This window comes from Triticum aestivum, chromosome 3B (assembly GCF_018294505.1).
Source record: "Triticum aestivum cultivar Chinese Spring chromosome 3B, IWGSC CS RefSeq v2.1, whole genome shotgun sequence".
Taxonomy (NCBI): Eukaryota; Viridiplantae; Streptophyta; class Magnoliopsida; order Poales; family Poaceae; genus Triticum; species Triticum aestivum.
Window position 1 is genome coordinate 848363872 of NC_057801.1, and position 22810 is coordinate 848386681.

General features: G+C 44.8%; 1 protein-coding gene across 1 annotated transcript; it reads right to left on the reverse strand.

Annotated features, from left to right (window-relative positions):
- Window positions 1–12724: 12724 nt before the first annotated feature.
- Window positions 12725–13996, reverse strand: LOC123067096 (aspartic proteinase nepenthesin-1-like). The gene has a single exon (XM_044490039.1). It carries the CDS (start codon window positions 13994–13996, stop codon window positions 12725–12727), a length of 1272 nt encoding a protein of 423 aa, XP_044345974.1.
- Between the last annotated feature and the right edge of the window lie 8814 nt (window positions 13997–22810).

Below are 22810 nucleotides of genomic sequence, written 5' to 3' on the forward strand. Positions count from 1 at the left end.
TGATCAAGAACGGCTTGGCGGTGGGCTCTGAACTGCTGCGAAGAAAGATCAAGCCTGGTGTTTTTTGCCCTGCTTGTGGACGTGAAGAAACGGTGTATCACAGATTCTGGGGATGCCATCATTCTATGTTGTTTTGGAAGGAACTGAGCTCGGTATTGGGTGTGAGGGTGGCGATCCCACCTCGTTCGATGAGCACTCAGAGCTTAGTTGCATCATGGTTGTTTAACTGGCTATCGGACGCCTCAGAGGATGATAGGGCAGCTATGGTGCAGGGACTATATGCCATATGGTTGGCTACGAATGAAATGAGGGAAGGGAAGCGAATTGAGGAGGCCAACTTGGTGGCTAGGAGAGTTGCTGCACTCATGGAGGAGTGGAAGAACGCGAAGGGGATGCCACAACGATCGAGCCCATCCACGCAGCGGGCAACCTGGGAACCACCGGCGGCGGGCTGGTTAAAGGCCAATGTGGATGGTGCAATGGCTCGGTCAGGTCAGGGAGGACGGTGTGGTGTGGTGTTCAGAGATGAGGTTGGAGCTTTCCGAGGCGCCGATGCGGTTTTTCTTCCTGGGGTCACATCAGCCGAAGCTGCTGAGTTGCAAGCATGCAAGCGAGCGGTGGTTTTAGCTTTGCAACGGGCTGTGCCTAAGCTCCATCTGGAGATCGACTGTAAGAACGTTGCTAGAATGTTGAATGAGCAAGAGCGCAACATGTCATTGGTAGGAATCATGGTGGAAGAAATCAAGGAGATGGCCAAAAGTTTGGGGGAGTTTAAAGCTACGTGGGTGAAGAGGGAGGCAAATAAAGCGGCCCATGAGATTGCCCGATTCGGTTTTTGTAATAGTATTTCTGTTTCGTGGGAGGTTTCTCCTCTAGACTGTATTCTTCGCATAGTCTCAGATGAGCTTCCTGGATTAGTTTAATAAAGTGGGGAAGCAAATTTCAAAAAAAAAAGAAACCGAACATCTACGACCGGTCACTACAAGAAATCTTTTAATCAATGGCGGATTCAAACCATCACATATGTGTGCAGAACCGTCGTGGTTGGTCGTCCGTGACGGATTAGGGGATTAGGAATTTGTCATGTATATCATGTCATAATTTGACCACGGTGCACTCCATGATGGATTATTAGAACCATCATGCATCCATGACGATACTTTACCGTCACAATTTAGTGTGAGATAACGGTGTTAATCGTGTGTTCCACATCATTATCTGACATGGCGACCCGTGTAGTAGTTGGCCCAATTAGAATTTTGGCCCACTAAATTTCAACTCTGTCCAAGACTATCAGCCCATCATAAGAATTTTAGCCTTTTAAATTTCAGGTCAGTTCAAGGCCACCTAATTTCAATTGTGAAATTAGCCCAACACTTTATTTCTCTTGGTACTTTGAGTCCATAAGAATTTTTCTGATTATGCATGCTCCTTATACATAAAAAAGGAAATTGTATAAACATATTGGATAAATAAAAAATACCAAAAGGAAAAATAGACATCAAAAAATAGGAATTGCAGATTTTTTTCCCCACATCTGGCCTACTACTCTGCCTCAAGCTATACTATTATGCAGCAACCACATCAAGCGCCGCCCAGCACTCACGGGACATCAATCAGAATTCATCGCCATCGCTTTTTTGGCCACAGATCTGGAAACTTCTTTAAAATTATTTAAAATAGAGAGCAGAAGGAGCACCGACCATTGGATCGGCTAAGGATGGACGGTGGAGACGCGTGGTCCGTGGGAGGTCTAGTTCGGCGAATCAGAACGCAGCAGGCTAGAAAAAGCTCGAGTGTGTGTCTTGAGTAAAAATAGCAGCTTCATAAAGTGGTTTTTTTACGAGATTAATACAGTGGTTTAGTGGCATTAGCAACACAAAGAGGTACTGGGTAAGAAAATCCACATGCTACTATTTTTCATGGTTATCTTTTTTTTTCATTTTGCTTATTTTCTTGGTTTTATTTCGCAATTTTTACTTTGTTCTGTACATGGATAAATGAAAGGGAATCTATTTTTCTACTCGTTTATTTGGAACAAAATATATGAACATATTTCACAACATGAATTTCATGCTTTTCAGAGTTCTTTCGCATTATTAAAAATTAAAAACAAAAAACTCCATATTAGGGGTTGCTTGGTTGAGTCACCCTCATGTTTACAATTCATTTCATTTTCTTGTATAAGGACTAAATGGACTCAAGAGCACAAAATATATTCTTCAACCCAATTTTGCCATCCTTTCAACAACTTGCAAATCTATCAAATGAAGCATCGGTGGCTTTGCCTTCAAACCAGACCCGTTCTCTCTCAAGACCATGTTTGTTCTTGAGAGATGATTCAATTTCTATGCAATGTACGCCATAAATTTTGCAAAACTTACTCAAAAAATGTCCACACCATAGAGGGATCATATGATGACATCATGCAAATTTTCATATTTACAGAGTTCATTTTCATTTTTCAGAATTAAAAAACTAAAAAACTCCTTGTTCGGGATCAAGGCTTGGCGCCCTTATATTTGGAATTCCTATCCTTTTCTTTCATAAGGCCTAAACATAGACTCAAGAAGACAAATATGATTTTTCAATCAAAATTTGTCAAGCTTTTAACCACCTGCAGTTCAAATTTGTTATATCCATTAAATGTCTAGAAATGCACCTAATGGCTTAAATATGACAAACAGACTCAGAAAGATGCCAAATTCTGACATGTATCGTGTAATCGTGTATCTTGCGTGTTGAAAAAATTCCAATGCCAACAGATGAAGCACGGGTCGTTGCGCCTTCAAACTAGACCCATTATCTCTCAAAATCACGTGTCTTCCTCGGAGATGGTTCAGTTTCTAAGCCATGTACATCATAGCTTTTGCAAAACTTTCTTAAATTTTTGCCATGCCCTATAGGGATCATATGAGGACACCATGCCAATTTTCATGCTTTTAGAGTTATTTTACATCGCTCAAAATTAAAAAACCAAAAAACTCCATGTTTGGGGTCCAGGATCGGCGGCCCCATGTCCTAATTATTTGAATACATGTAAGGCCTAATTATACCGATTGTTCATATATAAAGTTCACAATGAATGAACATTAATTCTTTCAGACAAATCAACTCATTTTTAGTTGAAATTCAATAAATGTAAATTTAAAATCTAGATAAGAGAAAATGTAGTGCAAAATATGGTAGGAAGAACCGTATATGAACAAGACGACAAGTTACATGAAAAGAAACATGTATTTTACAAGTTTGTGCACCAAACTGTCTATTGCGTGCATGTTCTGTGACTTCGAGTGTATTTACCTCATCCATTAAATATCTAGAAATGCATTTAGTGGCTTAAATATAGCAAACGGACTCAGAAAGGTGCTAAATATTGAGATGGATCATTCAATGATGTATCTTGAGTGTATAAGTTTTTTGAATACCAACATATGAAGCATCGGTCCCTTCCGCGTTTAAACTAGACCAATTTTCTCTCCAAACCATGTGTCTTTTCGGAGATGGTTCGATTTCTCATAAATTTTGTGAAACATTCTCAATTTTATATCACGCCCTACAAGGGGCATATAATGACACCATGCCAATTTTCATGTTTTTTGGATTTCGTTTCCATTTTTTGGAATTAAAAAACAATAAAACTACATGTTGGACATTTTTTCAAAAACAAAAACAATGTTGAACATTTTAAAAAATATTAACATTTTAAAAAAATATTAACATTTTAAAAAAAATGTTCTCATTTAAAAAAAGTAACTGTTTTAAAATGTAAGTTGGAAATTTTTGTTAATCGTAAGGAACACTCTTTCACACAAATATGATTGTTCAAAGCTACAGGTGGTTCGACCCCGGCCTTAAAAGTGTGGCTTTATATACTTTACTAATGAAAAAAAAGTCCCATTCATATCACGAAAAGATAGTTGCCATGTGGGAATGAGCTAACCGCTTAAAATTCATGTCTCAGGTTCTAGTTCCATTCATTTGCGGTTTTGTTTTTAAATTAAAACATGTGGCGTACACCTATAGAATTGTTACATGTACTATAATACATATATTTTGTTCTAGAAGAGTTTCAATAATTTTAGAGATGATTTAATATTTTCTATAGTTTAAATGTATTTATGTGTGCTTATTGGAGTCAATGCTAATTTGATGTATATGTAACTCAAATATAGTTTAAAACATTTCCATTTCTTAAGGAATTATGTTTTATCTTAGTTCATATGAAATAGATAAAATTGTCAAAATATACTTGGGGATAACTGAAACTTCTATTTGCAACCTATTGGAAAAATGATAATAATATCATACTATCATAGAAAATTCCTATATTTGGGCATGGAATAATATTATTAATTCATAAAATTGGCATGGGTTTTTTAGAAGATTTCACAAATGTTTTCTATACATTGATGCTGTGTAGTAAACTACATAACTACTGTTGTCTTTTCACAAGAAAAAACATATTGTTGCCTACATGTGAAAATAACTAAAAAACTAAAAAGCTTGGCTCGTCTTTTTGTTTAGGGGAAAACCTGGCTCGTTGGAATGTAGAGGTTAGTGCTACGTGGCTCAAATCCACGTTCAACCTCTTCTTTTGAACTAAAATATTTTGTTCGGTTTATGTTAGAACTTAGAAAGGCACAAACCAGTAACATAGACATTGCCCTCTTGCCGTTTAAGCATGTGGTCCCTTGTTCGATCCCCTCTTGCCGTCTTGACTTTTTAAATAGAGAAAACCATACAGTTTTTTATTCTTCTTTATTATATCTTTATAAAATGAAAAATGTACTTACAGCGGCCCAACAGTCGGGACAAAGCAGCATCACTCCGTTTTTTTTACTGAAACGACTGACATATGGCTTGACAATTGGATACCTAGTTCACTCATGAAGAGACCGATCACATCTCTTGTTCAACAACCGCCGCGGAAAGTGTCAGAACTAATCAACCATGCCACATCCTCATGGAATGAGCAGCTAGTTTGGTCAACCTTTATACCGATAGATGCGGAGGCAATATTGCAGATCCCTCTTTGCACCAGACAGATTGAAGATTTTTGGGCATGGAGTGAAGATCGGCGGGGGATATTCTCGGTGAGAACGGCCTATAGGATGATTCAACAGAGAAAATTGAGTCGTGAAGCTTGGTTATATGAGCAAGATGGATCTTCTCACACAAACGCTGATGGCGATGGTTGGACAAAGCTTTGGGGAATCAAGGTACCTTCGAAACTTAAGATCTTCCTGTGGAGATTTGCTAGGAGGACCACTCCGTTGGCTGCACTTTTGCATCATCGTAACATGGCGGACTCGGTCGCATGTTGCCTGTGCGGGGCCGAAGACACGTGGAGGCATGCGCTGTTAAAATGCACTGTTTCTCGAAGCACATGGGCGCTGTCTTCTAAACGCATCATTGATGTGCTGAACAGCAACGAGGAACCGGATCCGAAGAAGTGGCTTTTCTCCATGCAAGAGGCGCTATCTCATGATGAGTTTACAAACTTTGTGGTAACTCTTTGGGCACTATGGGGAGCACGTCGCAAGGCAATATACGAGCATATCTATCAAAGCCCGTCTTCAGTCCAAGCTTTTGTACATTCTTACGTGAATGAACTCAACGCACTGCAGTCCATCAAATCGAGGCAGATTGCAAGACCTGCTCCAAGACGATCAGGTTGGATCGCTCCATCTGTCGGGCTGGCAAAGTTTAATGTTGATGCTGCAGTGGGGAGAGGAAGAGGACATGGAGCTGTAGCAGCGATTTCTAGAGATTCAGACGGAAATTTCTTGGGAGCTTCGGCTGTGGTCTTTAGAGGGATTTCAGAACCGGCGACTCTCGAATGCATGGCGATCAGGGAGGCTCTAGCTCTAGCTAAGGACTTGAAAGTGACAAACATCCAGGTGGCCTCCGATGCAAAGGTGGTGGTACAAGATATCCAATAGAAGAATCCGACAGAGTATGGAGCAATCATACATGAAATAATAGAGCATACATTATCTTTCCAAGTTTGTAATATTTCTCACGAATTTAGGAGCTCGAATATTGAGGCTCACAAGCTCGCGAAGCACGCATTATCCCTTCCGGCTGGCCGGCATGTTTGGTTGGGACAGCCGGGAGGCCTTTCTTTCGTCCCTGTAAACATTGTGACGTCGGAATAAAGAGCTTCGGAGCTTGTCTCAAAAAAAAAACTCCGTTTTTTTACTAAAAAAAAGAAGCAGCGTCAACACGACGCAACAACAGGAGCAGTCCATTTTCCTAATCAAATATCTTAATGCATGACACGTCAGCTTGAAGCAATGTCCAAACGACGCAGCACATAAGGCGGTCCACCACGGTTCGAACAAATTTAAAAAAAAAGTAAGCCCGACACATGTGTGGGTTGGACACGCATGACACATCAGCATGAGCCATCCATGATGGTCTGTTAGGTGTACACTTGGTCAACTCGTGGCGGTATCCATGACGGTCCATCATATGAACTCCTATCTCGCTAACCCATGACAGATTGCATGATGAAGCAGGTAAATCCGTCATAGATTACAATGGTTTCTGGGAACGTCATCAGAAATCTGTCATGGAATAACCGATTTCTTGTAGTGTGCTTACATGTTACTGGTTCCTGGAAGAGTCAATTACGTGTATTCAGAGAGTTCTCTTCGGACAATTGACCCGGATAAGATGAAAAGGAGTGGGCGGCAATGTCTAGTAAGTGCCGAGGAACCGGCGTGTTTTGAAGACGCAAATACGAAGGACTGTTGGCGTTAGGTAATGGACGAGGTGTTGGGATCAATGTGCGATAACAATGCATGGGAGCTTGTGAATCTTCCGGACTACCATAGAGCCATAGATCTCTAGTGGGAATTTAAGATCAAGAAAGATACCGAAGGCTAGTAGCCAAAGAGTACGTGTAAGAAGATATTGCGGAGTTCCAAGAAGTGTTCATTCCCATTGCAAAGATGGAAACAGTGAGAACACTCATCACCGAGGTGATGGCCTTCGTCGAGGACTGCAAGATGAAGCGCATCACAGGGGGTCAAGAGCAAGGAGCTCATCATCTGGGTCACCATCTGCGACATGTACATCCACAAGAACGACCACTCAAAGATCACACTCAAGACGCCCATCGGACTGGGAAGGACCTGCCCCGTCTCTGCCTACGGAAAGTAGGACGACAACAAGCACGACGTGGCCAACTAAGAGACCATGGCTGGCATAAATATATATGAACTGTTTTAATTAAGTGAGATTACGAAGTTGTAATACTCTACTTTGGCATTTTGCCGGATTTTAAATCGAAATGTGCGCTGGCTTTGCATGGTTCCTTAAATCATAGTAAGTCTAGTCATTCATGCAAAAGGCCACCTCCAACATGCCGATCTAAATGGAAATAGATTTAGTCCGCTATTTGTCCGTTTGGGATGGTTGGAGACGCGCCGTCAGGCCGCATCTGCCCAAATCTAGCGAGTGTGCCCAACTAGCCAACCCGTTTAGACTTTCATGCATATAAATCCAACTAAAAAGATAATATTGTAGATAGTTGAAATAAAATAAATCACATAGTTCTTACATCGTAATAATAAATAGTTCACAACAAAATAAAAATCTCATAGCTTACAAACAGATAAATTTTAATTGTCACAAGTACATTAATAGAAAAAGAGCTGGTATATCTATTGGTTGACAATATGAGTCCACATATGCTCAATCTAATTATTTTGAAGTTGAAATTGAGTTGCTTAATCACGCATTTCAGTATGAACCTGGGTGAACTTTGCAAACGTTAGGTGAACTTTGCAAACGTTAATGGGCGTGCACAACTCAACTCAACATTTTCACCATGAAAATCAAACTCTTGATCAGAGATCTTTTCATCACGCTCATCCTCTGCAAGTACTGAAAATAGAGGTAGCAGATAGTTTAGTAGCAAGAAAATTCTTAACAAGTAACAAGTAGCACTAGTAACAAAGGTGCAGTAAGGTGACCCAATCATTTTTGTAATTGAGGACAAACCGGAGAGTTATCTGATAATAAGCAAAGCATTCTCAAAGACACATGGGAATTACCGTCTAGTTACATCCATTATGTTTAGTATATTCGCTTTCGCTACTTTGATAATTTCATATGTGGGTGGACCGGTGAGGGTGTCATGGACTAAGGGGTCCTCGGGCCGCCACCCTATCTCTCATGGGCCGGACTGGTGGGCCGCTCTTGATTCATTGAAGGAAGGCCGGACTACAGGCGACCCCGTGATGGAAGGAAACCTCCAAAGACTTGGCGTATTCTCCACGTTTGGTAGCAAAACCAGCATGTCTATCCCCTAATGCAGACTAACCATGTGTATCCCTAGGTACCCCTGGTGTCAATATAAACCACATGGTTTATCCCGTACGTGGGAGAACCATTATCGCCATAACCACCTAGGGTTTAGTTCATCTGATATCGTGGTAGATCAACCCTGTAATTGGAATACAAACACATCAATTCAATCAACATGACGTAGGTTTTTACCTCCTCGAGAGGGCCCGAACCTGGGTAAATGCCGTCTCTACGTTGCCTATTACCCATCAATCTAGGATCCACACCTCGGGACCCCCTACCTGAGATCTGCCGGGTTTGACGCTGACATTTTGGTGCTTTCATTGAGAGTTCTGCTGTAGGATCGTCAAATGATGGATGGCTCGCTTAGTAAGTGTCGATGTCATCCGGACCGGGGATGTCTTCGTGCCTGGCTATCTCTTCATGTTTGGCAGCGTCGTTCTACACGCCAACCCAACAGGTCACCTTGACCAGATCGACAGTTTCGCTCTTGACTAGGAAATCTAGTTTGGCAACCTAGAGTTCGTTGTCGACGTTCGGGGTGATCTCATCTTTACTGGGTTCTCAGCTTTACCTTAGGGGCCCAGCAATCCCGAAGCCTCAATTTCAGACCTTCTCCAAGATCCCATCTTTGGGTCGGCCTCTATCTCGGATATGGCTTTGAGCTCGTATCTGATCTCAGCGGTCAGCCTTGGCAGAAGGCATCCCCCTATGCAAGCATACCGGAGGTTAACTCCCAAGGACTTCAGAGGATGAATCTGGCTGACCTCTTGCTGTTAGACGAGACGTTGGATCAGATCCAAGCAATGAACATCAGACACAAGTTTGCCGAGTTCCACGATAGAATGAACTCGGTAAAGCGCTGGCACAAATTTGCTAAGTTGGACTCGATATTACTGCTGAAGTTACTCCTGCTTTGGTTAGTCTCAGGCGCAATAGTGCCAGATGCCGCTAGATCGGCGCCCACAGGCATATCCTCCTTGTGCCCCGCGCCGCCAGGATACATAGGAGTTTGTTGTTGCTGCAAAAAATCACGGTTTGGAGAGCTGATTTTTTCACCGCTATCTCCATCAGGGTTAGAGCTATTAAACAAATGATTATCAACATGATATTCAGCCCCTTGATAAGTAGGATTTAATATCTCTAGAGATAACAAAATTATTTCAGCACGTAGGCGAGCGCCGGCATTGCCCTGGAGAACAGAAAAAGGAAAAATATTTTCATCAAGTGCAACATCCCTAGAGATGTAAATACGGCCAGTGAAGATGTAAGGCACTTGAAGCCTTTGTGAAGGTTGCTATACCCAAGGAAAGCACATTGCTTTGACCGCAATGCGTGTTTGTGTTTATTGTAGGGTCGAAGATTGGGCCAGCAAGCACACCCAAAGATTCGAAGAATAGAGTAGTTTGGTTTTTCATGAAACAGCCGTTCAAAGGGTGTCCCAAAGTTGATAACCTTGCTAGGAGTTCGGTTTATCAAGTATGTTGCAGCAATGAGAGCTTCATCCCAAAATTTAAGGGGCATGGAAACTTGAGCAAGAAGGGACAAGCCTACTTTGAGAATATGTCGATTTTTCTCTCTGCTGAACCATTTTGTTGGTGAGCATGAGGGCACGAGACCTGATGTGATATGCTTATCTTGGTGAAAAGGGAGTTTCATATTTCATACTGCCCTCCCGAGTCTGTTTGAAGAGCAAGAATTGTACGGTCAAATTGTCGTTCTACAAGATTCTAAAAGTCAAAAAATTTCTAGAAGACCTCAGACTTGTGTTTGATTAGATAGATCCATGTGAATTTATTGAAGTCATCTATGAAACTCAGATAGTATTTTTTTATTCTTCCTACTATTACAAAAGCAGGACCCCAAACATCAGAAAACACATGTTCTAAAGTAAATTTTGAATCACTTATTGACTCTGGATAAGGAAGTTTGTAACTTTTGCCTTTCTGGCGGGCGTCCCATACAAAATCATTATGGAAGGATGTAGCACATGGGAGTTTATTTTCACTAATGTCTTTGCTAACAATAACAGAAGACAGATGCACTAGACGTTAGTGCCACCTATCCAAGGATAGCTTGGTAGCACTTAGCACTTGCTTCTTGACATTGGATCCGGTGTGCCTAACTCGATAGAGACCTCTCCTACTCTTTCCTTGAAGGAGTACCTTTCTTGTTCCCTATTCCTTTACAAAATAAGAATATGGATGAATTTAAACAAAAGAGTTATTATCAATCGCAAGATGACTAGCAGAGATTAGACTTTTGTTGGCTTCGAGTACATGGACAATATAATTCAAATGAAGATCACGATCTAGGGTGTGAATAGCAGAATGACCAATGTGTTCAATAGCCATACCTGAACCGCTTGCAGTATGAATCGGCTCATTTCCACTATAGTGATCACGCACAGTCAGCTTCTCCAGGTCGCTCGTGATGTGGTCGGTGGCGCCACTTTCAAGGTACTAGTTGGTATCCACCCCATATTGTGGAGAGGCGAGATTTGCTGATTTCTCCTCTACCCCTTGATAGGACTCGTCATAGCGCTTCCGGCACTTCCAGGTTGGGTGGCCCATTTTACCGCAGATCTGGCTCTGGACCGTGGGGGCACATGCATGGTTGGTATAGTTGCCCCCGCCGCCACTGCTCTATCCACCACTGCCACAACCGTCTGGCTTGGAGTAGCCTTAGCCACAACGATCACCCCCGTTCCCTCCTTGCTTGCGGCCGTGGTCATCACTCCCACCGCCATTTTTGGCGAAGCGGCCTCGAGTGGCAGCATTTGTAGAGGACTGCGATCCTCCACCACGAAGATTCATCCTCATCTCCAAGCTGAACAGCTGCGAGAACAGCTCGGCCACGGTGTCCGATTCCACCTGGGAGCACATGGCAGAGACCATAGGATAAAAGTCCTCGTCTAGTCCTGCCAGGATGTGGGAGACGATATCTTCTTCGTCCATCTTCCTCCCTGTAGCGATCAACTCGTTGCAGAGGGACCTAACCGTCCCGACGTAGTCGGTGATGTAGGAACTGCCCTTCTGCAGATTGGCGAAGGCGATTCTGCTGTAGGTTGTGTGAGCACGGGTATGAGAGGCAATCATCCCCTCCAACATGTTCTAAAGCTCTGCCGAGGTGTGGCAAGATGCAACCTGGATGGCCATCTCACAAGGAAGCGTCGTCAGAAGATAGGAGAAGACTTGTTGATCTCGCGCATGCTAGGCTCGGAGGACAGGGTTTGCCGCCTTCGTCGTGGACTTGCCATCAGACGAGGTCATGTCGATTTCCCTCTATGGCGGCGGCTGGTTGACGTCGAGGTATCCATCTGAGCTCGCCGGATGGCGGAGAGCAACGTCGCCTGCCACAGCGCTTGATTGCCCTTGGTGAGCTTCTCGGTGGTGGCATGAACAAATGGAGATGAGGGGAAGGAACTTGAAGACATCGCCATGGATAATTTTGAGGAAAGCTCTAATTACCATATGAGAAAATGAAGTGTATGCAGTTCTGCAGGGACGTAGTTTTTATATAGCACAGAAAGATTACAGAGGGCACATGTTATTGATAGGCTTTTCCCCTACTCCAAGCTATACATAGATAAGATAAGCTCTAGCCTAACAACCTGCAGTATGTAGATTACACGCACACATACATAGTCGAGACAACACGCCACGTTACACCCTATACATGTTTACGAGCCTATCGTTTAACACAACGCAACATCCATACCGGTTGTACTACGTTTAGTCCAACACGGTAATAGATTGGCTCACACAACTTAACAGTCGTGGTTCCATTAATTCTGAAAATGTGCACGACTGATCCTAGAACATTCCTCCGCTCCCTTCCTTTTCATGCACTCCATTGATCTCGGTCTACAAGCACAAGCAGCCCACAAACACAAGGCAATCAACCAGTTAGATAGACGATGGATAGGTCGTCGACTGAGATATATTCATCGAAGCATCAATATCAATAGAAGTTCTCAATCAACTAATGACCCAAAAACTTCCATAAGTATTGATCGAATTGACACTCGACAACAGGGCCCACCTGCCAGATTTGCCGAGTTGTTTCTATTAGGAACTGGGTGAACATAAGATTCAGCCAAGTTTAGTTAGTTTGTCGAGTCCTCTTTCATTGGAAATATGAGAACTATTAAGTCTGCCAAGTTGCATATCACTAGCTACGGAGTTCAATTTTGAATCAAAGTCAGCAGACACAAGTTTGCCAACCTCCACGATAGAATGAACTCGTTAAAGTTCCGGAACTCGGCACAAAACCAGATTCTAGTAGTGACATATGCATGTGTTGAATTAAATGTATCCCTTTCAATGCACATGGCACAAATACTTACCAAAGAATCTCGATTCGCAATCATATTTATGCATGCGTACAATTAACGTGGGCGTGATCACAGTGAGCTGCAGTCGGCAGTTTGGAAAGAGAGCTCCTCCTTAGTAAGGTCGTACAGCAAGTGCATGTTCTGCAACTGGAAGTTGCCGATGATGCTCACGCTGCTGGATTCATGCATCACCATGCATGACATGGAATCATCCAGCGGCACCCAGTAATTCTCTGGCGGCAGCACCATGTTCGCTCCGCCACTGAAGTGGAACACCATGGACGGCACTGCCTTTTCCTGCGCCACTGCCACACACAGGTCGATCCCACTGCCGGCTGGTGGCGGCAGGAGGCTCCCGTTTAGCTGCCTCCGGAGCTCCACTCTCAGAGGCCTATACGCCCCATCGACCAGAACCGAAGTGGGGTTACCGGAGTCGACAAAGACACCGCCGCCGGTGCCGTTTGGTTTCAGATCGAACACCATCGGTGGGATGGAAAGCCTTGTTTGTCCAACGCTTATCCCGATGAGTGGGACATAGTAGAATGGGTACTTTTTAGGACCTTGCACGAAAGACATGGACATCACAGGGCTGTCAGCGCTAAGGCTCGCCGAGGCGCCGACGAAAAGGTGGCTCCTGGCACCGGGAGTGGCGTTGCTGCGGAGGTAGGGGGTGTGGCAGTAAGAGAACTTGCTGGCACCTATCTGAGAGACGAGCGACAAGGGGCCACGGCCAAGCCCTATGAGGCCCGACGACCCGTCTAGGGACCCCGGAGTGAACTTCAGCGTGTCGACGCAGCCGAACGTGAGCGTCACCGAGCCATGTTCAAAGGCGAAGACCTCCGTGCCGATAGACCCTCTAGCGTCGCCAACGCCGTAGAAGGCCCCGAAAGCGCAGCTGCCATCCCGGTGGCACGAGTGCGCCCGGTTGGCTAGGCACAAGGTGTCATTGCATGGCACGGGGTGGAAGCTGTCCGACTTGGACGTGTTATAGTAGGGCAGGCCCTGCATGACGCAGGATCCTTTGAGGCTGCAGGTGGAGCACTGCGTCCAGATGAGGTCGCTACCGGTGTCGATGAGGGCCTCGACGCGCTGCGGTGGGTTGCCGATCAGGTACTCGGCAATGTACTGGCTGGTGTTCCAGTGGATGGGTGCGCTCACGTCGACAAAGGACGTCAAGCGCCGCCGGCTGCTGGCCATGGCGCGCTGCACGCGCTCCGCCACTGTGTAGTTCCCCTTGCCATCAACATGGATGAGCTCCATGTGTAGCCCTGTGCTACTACACGTAACTATGGTAGCAGCACTCGAGCACAACGCAACGATAAGCACCAGCCTTATTTCCATTGTTTCCCTTGTTGGTTTGATGCAAGCTCCTCACCATGTTATAGCTTAATTGGTAACCTATGGCCTCCATATATATTCATCTGGATAACATGTGGAAACAAACAAACTGACAGAGGATTGACGTAGTATATTCATAATTTAATATACACTAGCTAGTAGTATAATCAAATCTAGGGTGCAGGCCTGAACCATTCTTGGGATATGGGCGGACTTCCTTATGGCAGCATACAAATAGGACAGTAGTACTACCATTTTCGAAAATACTACCATTATAGATACAGATAGCTAGCAGGTGTCGTTACATCGCTCATCTCTCCAAGTGTCAACCTTTACAAGAAGCTTGGATTTTGTCGCCAAATCCTAGTGTCTGTTTTTATCATTTGTTCTCAAGGGTTGCTACACAATTATTTGACGCGGTAAACCTCCTGATAGAACATTATGACGGAAAATTTGAATCTGAGCCCGAGCTCATCTGCACTTACGCCCACGAAAAAAATCAAAATAAAAATAGAAAAATTCAAAAAAAAATTGGGTGGTGGACAATTTGATGCATGAGGTACGCTCCAATTTTCAAAACATTTGGACTTCTGTGCAGCTCTCAGCAAAAAAAACAAATCGGAGGTCTGTAAAAATGTGTACGGTTCATATACTGTTCTGGTCTGATTTGTCTTTTTTGCTGAGAGCTGCACAGAAGTCCAAATGTTTTGAAAATTGGAGCATACCTCACGCATCAAATTGTCTACCACCCAATTTTTTTTGGAATTTTTTACGAATTTTTTTTGACTGGGTGCAGATGCACCCGGGCACCGAAACGCCGTTCTCTATCGTGCTGTCTGTGTTCTTGCATGTAATGATTAATTTAACAACACATAGAAAAATTAAGACACAAATACAAATCTATTATCTACGAAAATCCTGAAACATCCTATGGGTCTCCAAACTATTTATTACTATTAAAGTTCACTAGCACAAAAGAGTCTCTTTTGACGTTCATTGTGGGTGTTTGTTGGATTTGGTACTAGAAAGCTTATGGAGTCATGATTGCTTCGATATAGCTATGCTTAGAGTAGCATCTTTGACGCCTCGGCCGCCGTCGTTGTAGTCCAAGCATATATACCATCGCAGCATCAATGGAGCAGCCAGGCTGCCGTCGTAGCATCGTCGAAACAGCGGTGCCAACGTGGCAGCACTGCCACGACTGGGAAGCACATCGCCGCGGCATCCTCGAAGAAGTTGGGCATTCGTCGGAGCCTCGCCGCGGTCATCGAAGCACGCCGTCATCGCGGTTTATCACAACATCGACACGGCTGTCAAAGCACACCGTCACAACATCACTGAAGCAGCTGGGTTGCCGTCGTAGCATCGCCAGGTAACATCATCGAAGCAGCTGGGTTGTCGTCATAGCATCGCCACGGCTGCTAAACCACCTGTCACGGCCGTCAAAGCACATCATCGCAACATCACTGAAACAAATATCTTGCCGCTATAGCATCGCCGCAACCGTCAAAGCGCACCACGACCTCAAAGCATGTCATCGCGACATTGTCGAAGCAGTCAGGCTGCCATCGCGGAATCACCGTGGACGCCAAAGCATGCTGCCGCAGCATCGACACAGTCGTCAAAGCACGGCGTCGCAGCATTGCCATGACCGCCCGAAGCACACCACTTTCGCGGTTCATCTCAACATCGGCAAGGTTATTGAAGCACGCAGTAGCAACATCATCAAAGCAGCCGAGTTGCCGTGGTAGCACCGCCATGGCTGTGGAAGCACCTATTACGTCCGTTGAAGCACATCATCGCAACATCATTGAAACTGACATGTTGACGCTATAGCATCGCTGCAACCATCAAAGCACACCACGACCTCAAAAGATGTCGTCATAACATTGTCGAAGTAGCCAGGCTGCCCTCGTGGCATCGTCGTGGCTGCCAAAGCACGCGTTGCGCCATCGCCACAATCATCGAAGCATGCCATCCCGGTGGATTAGGACCGGTGGCGCACCTGGATGATCGCACTCACCGCGCTCGTCATGACGGCCGTCTGGGCGGCGCTGATGGCGATGGTCGTGTGCGAGTCACCGGAGTGGGTCGTATACTTCTAATCTGGAGACCCACTCTTTGAGTGACACCTGGCAGTACGGATCTCAAAGCAGCAAGGCAGCCTTCGTCTCTGAAAGTCTGAATCCCAGTTGTGAAATCCCGACTACCACTGCCGGCCGCGGGTACAGCCGCACACCTCGATGCCGGCGTCGACTTTTCCCTTGTCACAAGTCACAACACGATGGATGCTTGCTCTCGTCGCTCGCGGCCAACTGCTGGAATGTTGCGAGTCAACGGCTCCTGGAGGCGGAAGCTGCAGCCTGCAGGACGACGCCGATCACGCTCACGCTACAGCAAAGCGTCCATGCACGTTCTGTATGTGCATGCAACAAGCCTTGGATCATTATGTCGACGGAGTACTCATACTCCCTATGTATCCAAAATGTTAAGAGCATCTAAGAATAAAAACAAGATTTAGAAAAAAAATCACACAAAGACAAAGCATGGCCACCACTGCACCGGGGCCTCTTTTGATTACATAACAAACTCTAATGAAAATGCAGGGTTAATTTGGCGAGGCATATATATAGTCCATCAGAATGAGTATCCCATTGTCCGAGTCCAGGCAAGTATCGAGCCTTCTCAGGGCACTTGCAATGTGGACCGTCGGATTGTGTGTCCAAACATATCCCAGCCGTTGGATCTTCATACGAAATGATCCTGACCGTTGGATCGAGTCTGATATGACTAGCAATAAATAGTGCCTCGTTTTTACACTCTTGCTGCCTCTGTGTATCACAGTGACATACAGGGCCTGGCCAGGGTGGGCTCCAGCCTCCGGTGACTGCGGAGGGTGGTGCACCGGTGCTTGCCCTTGTCTGTAGGAAGGGTGTGCCACCGCCTATAGATTTGGGTGACCATCGAGGGCATTTTCGCCATTCGATGTGTATGCCCTTGTGTGGCTCTTTGTGGGTGGAGGGGCTGCGTGTAAGGCGAAGAGGGCATCCGATTGGGTGAACCCTAGCCTCCGTCCCGTCGCGTCCCTCCCACTGAATCTCCCACCGCTGAGCTCGAACAATTCCCCACAATCCCTCGACCCCCGACCTGCAGCGAACGACCACCTCCTACGTCACCACTCCATCCCTTCCGGCGGCGACCCCCACTACCTCGCCGTCTTGCTGGATCAAGAAGTCGAGGACGTCACCAAGCTGAACGTGTGGTGAACGCGGAGGTGCCGTACGCTTAGTGCTTGGTCGGTTGGATCGTGAAGTTGTTTGACGACATCAACTGCATTGTTCTAACGCTTCCGCTTACGGTCTACGAGGGTACATAGACACACTCCCCCTCTCGTAGCTATGCATCTCCATTGATAGATCTTGCGTGTGCGTAGAATTTTTTTTGTTTTCCATGCAACATTCCCGAACACATCCCGCAAAATAGTGCTGATGAAATACACAGACCGCTGCACTAACCTCTTGCCGGGGGCCTTTGGTTCTCAGGCTTCAGCGGCTGCGGTTGTCTCCGGTAGACCTGCTTCTGGTACTTCTTCTTGCTTCCGCTCAACCACCAAGGCCCCGCACACCACTTGAGTCGTTGCAGCGATGTACAACTATAAGGGTTCGCGTGGCTGAGGCGCGACAAGGATTGGCGGGGAGGCAAGATATTTTTTTAGACTTTGGAGGGCACCTTCTGCTTCCAGCGTCCATTCCATGGGACCAGTCTTCTTCAAGATCTTGAAAAATAGGAGTGCTTTTTCCGCCAACCGAGAGATAAATCTCTCGAGGGCAGTGATGCATCCGTTCAGACGTTGGACGTCCTTTATGCACTTAGGGGCCTGCTTCTGCTTGATCTCCTGAATCTTATCCGGGTTTACCTCGATACCCCTATGGGATACCAAGAACCCAAGGAGCTTACTGGAAGGCACCCCGAACACGCATTTTTCGGGATTGAGCTTCAACTGCATCTTATTGAGGTTGTCGAAAGTTTCCCGCAAATCTTCGATGAGCGTGTTGAAGATCTTGGTCTTCACAACTATATCATCCATATACGCTTCAACGTTGCAGTGCAATTGGGAGCCAAAGCCAATCTGAATAGCCCTCTGGAAGGTGGATCCGATATTCTTCAACCCAAAAGGATGCAGGTATAACAATATGTACTGCAAGGGGCGATGAATGTTGCCTTCTCTTCATCTTCTACATCCATCTTAATCTGATGATACCCGGTATACGCGTCCAGGAATGATAACCGGTCGCACTCGGCAGTCGAATCTACAATTTTATCAATACGAGGAAGGGGGAATGGATCTTTTGTACAAACATCAGTGACATCGCCATAGTTAATACAGAGTCTCTTTTTCCCATTAGCCTTAGGCACCACTATAGGGTTGGCAAGCCAAGTCGGATGCCATACTTCTCAGATAAAACCAGCCTTTATCAACTTTGCAATTTCCCCGGCGATGAACTCCTACCGGTCTTGTGCCTGTCGTCAAACCTTTTGCTTGACGGGCTTGGCGCCCGATTTTTTCGCAAGTTTGTGCTCAATCACCTCTCTCGGGACCCCGGGGAGATCAGAAGGCTCCCACGCGAAGAGGCTGATATTCTTCCGGAGAAAGGCGATGAGCGCACTTTCCTATTTGTCAGAGAGGCCAACACCGATGGAGACGGTGTGGCTGCCATCCTTCGAGATAGGCACTTGTTTGGTCTCAGCTGCCGGGGCGAGATGGCTAGCTTTTACTTTTTTAGTTGTAGGTGGGGCGGCCTCCCCATCGCGCTTGCTGCACAATTTGAAGTGCTTCTTGCCAGACAGACCCGTTTTGCACTTCTCGGATTCCTCCCCAATAGCACTGGGCCTAGTGGGGGAGGATGAGCCAGTTGCTGTGGGTGCCACCACAGCACTCGGTGTCGATGCCGCCACCGTGCCTCTTGCCGCCGCTGCCTTCTTAGCTTCTAGTTGCAAACAACATATGACATCCTTCAGATCGCCATGCAGAGTGATGACTCCTTTGGGTCCCGAAATCTGACAATGTTGTACAACCCATGGTACAGGGAGGCAAACTTTCCGATAGTAGGCCTACCTAGCAAACCATTGTAAGGTAGTGGTGTATCGGCGGCATCGAATACAAGGGCCTCCGTCCGGAAGTTATCAGGGCCCCCAAACGTGAAAGGGAGCGCCACTTTCACAAGGGGTTCCATTTCAGTCCCGCTAACACTGCAGAAACCCATGAATGGAGACAATTGGCTACGAGGGATCTGCATTTGCTCAAAGGCCTGCAAGGACAAGAGGTTGATGCGGCTTCCCGGGTCGTACATCATCTTGCTGACTCGGACGTTGTTGATGGTTGGCGACAGGAGAGTGGGCGGCAGACCCACGTCTTCCGGAAGGTGGGCAGGATGATCCCTGCCATCTATGACAAGGGGGACGTCAGCCCACTTGGACCGCGGTCGCCCGTCAATTGTGGGATGGACAGCCAGGATCAATTGTGGGATTGGACCATGTTTTTGCCCAGTTTTCATGTACACGAGCAATGTCGGGTGTACATGGGCAATATCGGGTTACCGATACACGTTTTTGCCCGAAAGTCCATTTTACACGATTGTTGCCCGGCGCTTAGTTTTTTGGCAATAATCACTAGCGCGGACCATGTTTTTGCCCAGTTTTCATGTACACGGGCAACGTTGGGTTACTGATACACGTTTTTGCCTGAATGTTTGTTTTACACGTTGTTGCCCGGCGCTTAGCTTTTTGGCCAAAATCACTAGCACGGACCATGTTTTCGCCCAGTTTTCATGTACACGGGCAACGTCGGGTTACCGATATACGTTTTTGCCCAAAATTCTGTTTTACACGTTGTTGCCCGGCGCTTAGCTTTTTGGCCATGATTGTGAAGCCAATTGACGAAGCAGTGCCGCCCGACTACTAAGACGGAGTTACAATCTTTGCTTGGCAAGATTAATTTTATCAGAAGGTTTATTTCAAATTTGTCGGAAAGGGTTCTACCGTTTTCTCCCTTGTTAAAGTTAAAAAATGATCAAGAATTTAGATGGGGTGACGTACAACAGAAGTCGTTTGAGGTGATAAAAGAATATATGAAGCGTCCACCCGTGCTGGTTCCTCCTCGGCAGGGTAAGCCTTTTAAGTTATACGTATCGGCCGATGACAAATCAATTGGATCGGCCTTAATGCAAGAGTTTGAAGGAAAGGAGCGAGTGGTTTTCTAGCTGAGTAGGAGACTTCTAGATCCAGAAACGATATATTCTCCTACCGAAAAGTTATGTTTATGCCTATATTTCTCTTGCACCAAGTTGCGGCATTACTTATTATCGGCTGAGTGTACGGTTGTTTCCAAGGCTGATGTGATCAAGCACATGTTATCGATGCAAATACTGAATGGGAGAGTGGGAAAGTGGATTCTCGTGTTATCAGAATTTGACTTGAGGTACGAATCGGCTAAAGCAGTCAAAGGGCAAGTAATAGCCGATTTCGTCACCCAGCATCATAAGCCTAGCATTAATTATGTAGAGCCGGTACCTTGGACGTTATTCTTCGATGGATCATCATGAAAGCATGGTGGTGGCATTGGTATTGTTATTATTCCACCTCAGGCGCAAATTTTGAGTTTGCTTTTCCAACCAACCAATGATTACCAACAATCAAGCAAAGTACGAAGCTGTTCTCAAGGGGATTCAACTTCTTCATGAAATAAAGGCCGAAGCAATTGAAATATTTGGAGACTCACAGTTAATTATTAGTCAGTTGATTGGCATGTATGAGTGCAAAGAAGATACTTTGAGAGGATATTATGACGAGTGCCAAAGGTTGCTCAAGGAATTTCCTCATGTCTCATTTGAACATATTCCGGGAGTTCATAATCAAGAAGCTAACCGTTTGGCTCAAAGTGATTCAGGTTATCGGGTGATTCAAGAAATCTTGAGTAATGAAACCTCGAATAGTGACTGGAGAGTTGAAAAAGCTAAGGTATAAATTGACTAAGGTATAAATTGACTAAGTATGTTTTACAGGATGATCAGCTGTACTACATAACAATTGATGGGGCATTGCTCAAATGCCTGAATCAAGAAGAAGCTAAGGTGTTGATGGGCGAAGTGCATGAAGGGATATGTGGAGCTCATCAATCGGCTTGTAAGATAAAATGGATCATTTGCAGAATTGGATATTTTTGGCCAATAATATTGGAAGACTGTTTTGAATATTACAAGGGGTGCCAAGACTGTCAACGTTTTGGTAATATTCAGAAATCGCCTGCATTGGCCATAAACCCAATTATCAAGTCATGGCCGTTTTGGGGCTAGGGAATTGATTTGATTGGCCAGACTTTTCCACCCTCAAGCAAAGGATACCCCTTCGCTGAGTATGCATGTCTATAATTTAACGGACCTCTCGAGCACAATTTCACATCTCGAGGCCTTCTCAATCTTGTCGTCTTCCCTGTGATTACCAATTATCACATTTTTTCACCATTAGATTCAGCTTGATTGGACAAGACCAAGGCAACAAGATTCTTCAATTCCAAAGTATTGACTAGGTAGGACAATGTACCGATCTAGATCCCTCAAAGACTCAATCATCCTTCATTAATGGCTGATTGGACTTACTGCCAAAAGTCATGGCAATTATTAGTAGTATAAGAAGCAAAATTATACCATTCACAATATGCATGGTGCTTCAATTCATTGAGGAGTGGTAAAGGATGCGACAATATTTTTATGTGTCTGTGTTTTCAATCTCTCATAAAATTGATCGCACTTGGATACATGAAATGTAAATTCTATTTCCTCTTGCTAATTCTTGTGAATCGGCTAGAGGGAAAAGTAAGCAACTGATTTGGCTTGTGTTGACCAAAAAAATTCGGCAATAAAACAATCTTTAGTTTCAAGGTCCGGACTATCAGATTACTCACTGGCATACATCTTAGCATAATGTGACTTATGAGCACTGTTAGCCTAAATAGTTGTTTAGTCCATTTACACACTATTTAAATTACATGATAGTACGTTGTTTCCATTTAATTAGTTGTTTATCCCATTTAAATTGGCCATTATTTTTCCTGTTTAAGTGGTTGTTTAGCTCAAACAATGGCTAAATAGCTACTGACCGATTGTTTACCGTTTACAGTTTAGGATAATATTTCTTATGAGATTCTCCAATATTACTTCGGCTTTCATTGGCCAAAGCTTTTTGCAACAATTGAGTAATACTGAGAAACTCAAAGTGCTCTAGCTTTTCTTTTTACAACAAAAGTCAAATCAACAAGATCTTTTCTTTCTCAAAAAAAACAAGATCTTTTCTAAAAATTGTCAAATTAAAATATATGGGCTTAATATCTCTTTTTTGATGTAATCAAGGACGAACTCACCATGCTCTTGCTACCGAGCAGTTGACTGGATGAGTGGTAAGCCGAGGAGAAGTTTACAACATGTAGACATGTGCAAGTATGTAGAGGAGAAATTTAGCTGCTCCAAAAGCACACCAAGAAATTAATAATTTGAAGCGAGACGAAAGGATCAATCAGACTAATAATTACAAGAATGTTCAGGTAATTAATTCACAGCATGCCTAAAAATTAAAGTACATGAGATTATATATACACGAATATATATTCACCTACGATCATCCGTCGGCCAGGGGATAGGCATCTATGAGGCTAGTCATAACGGGAGTAACATAAGTAGTAGCATAGATGCCACATAAGCAAAAAAAAATGATGTGTCATGTAATTAAAGAGGAGAGAGACAAATAGAGTAACATACTCCCTCC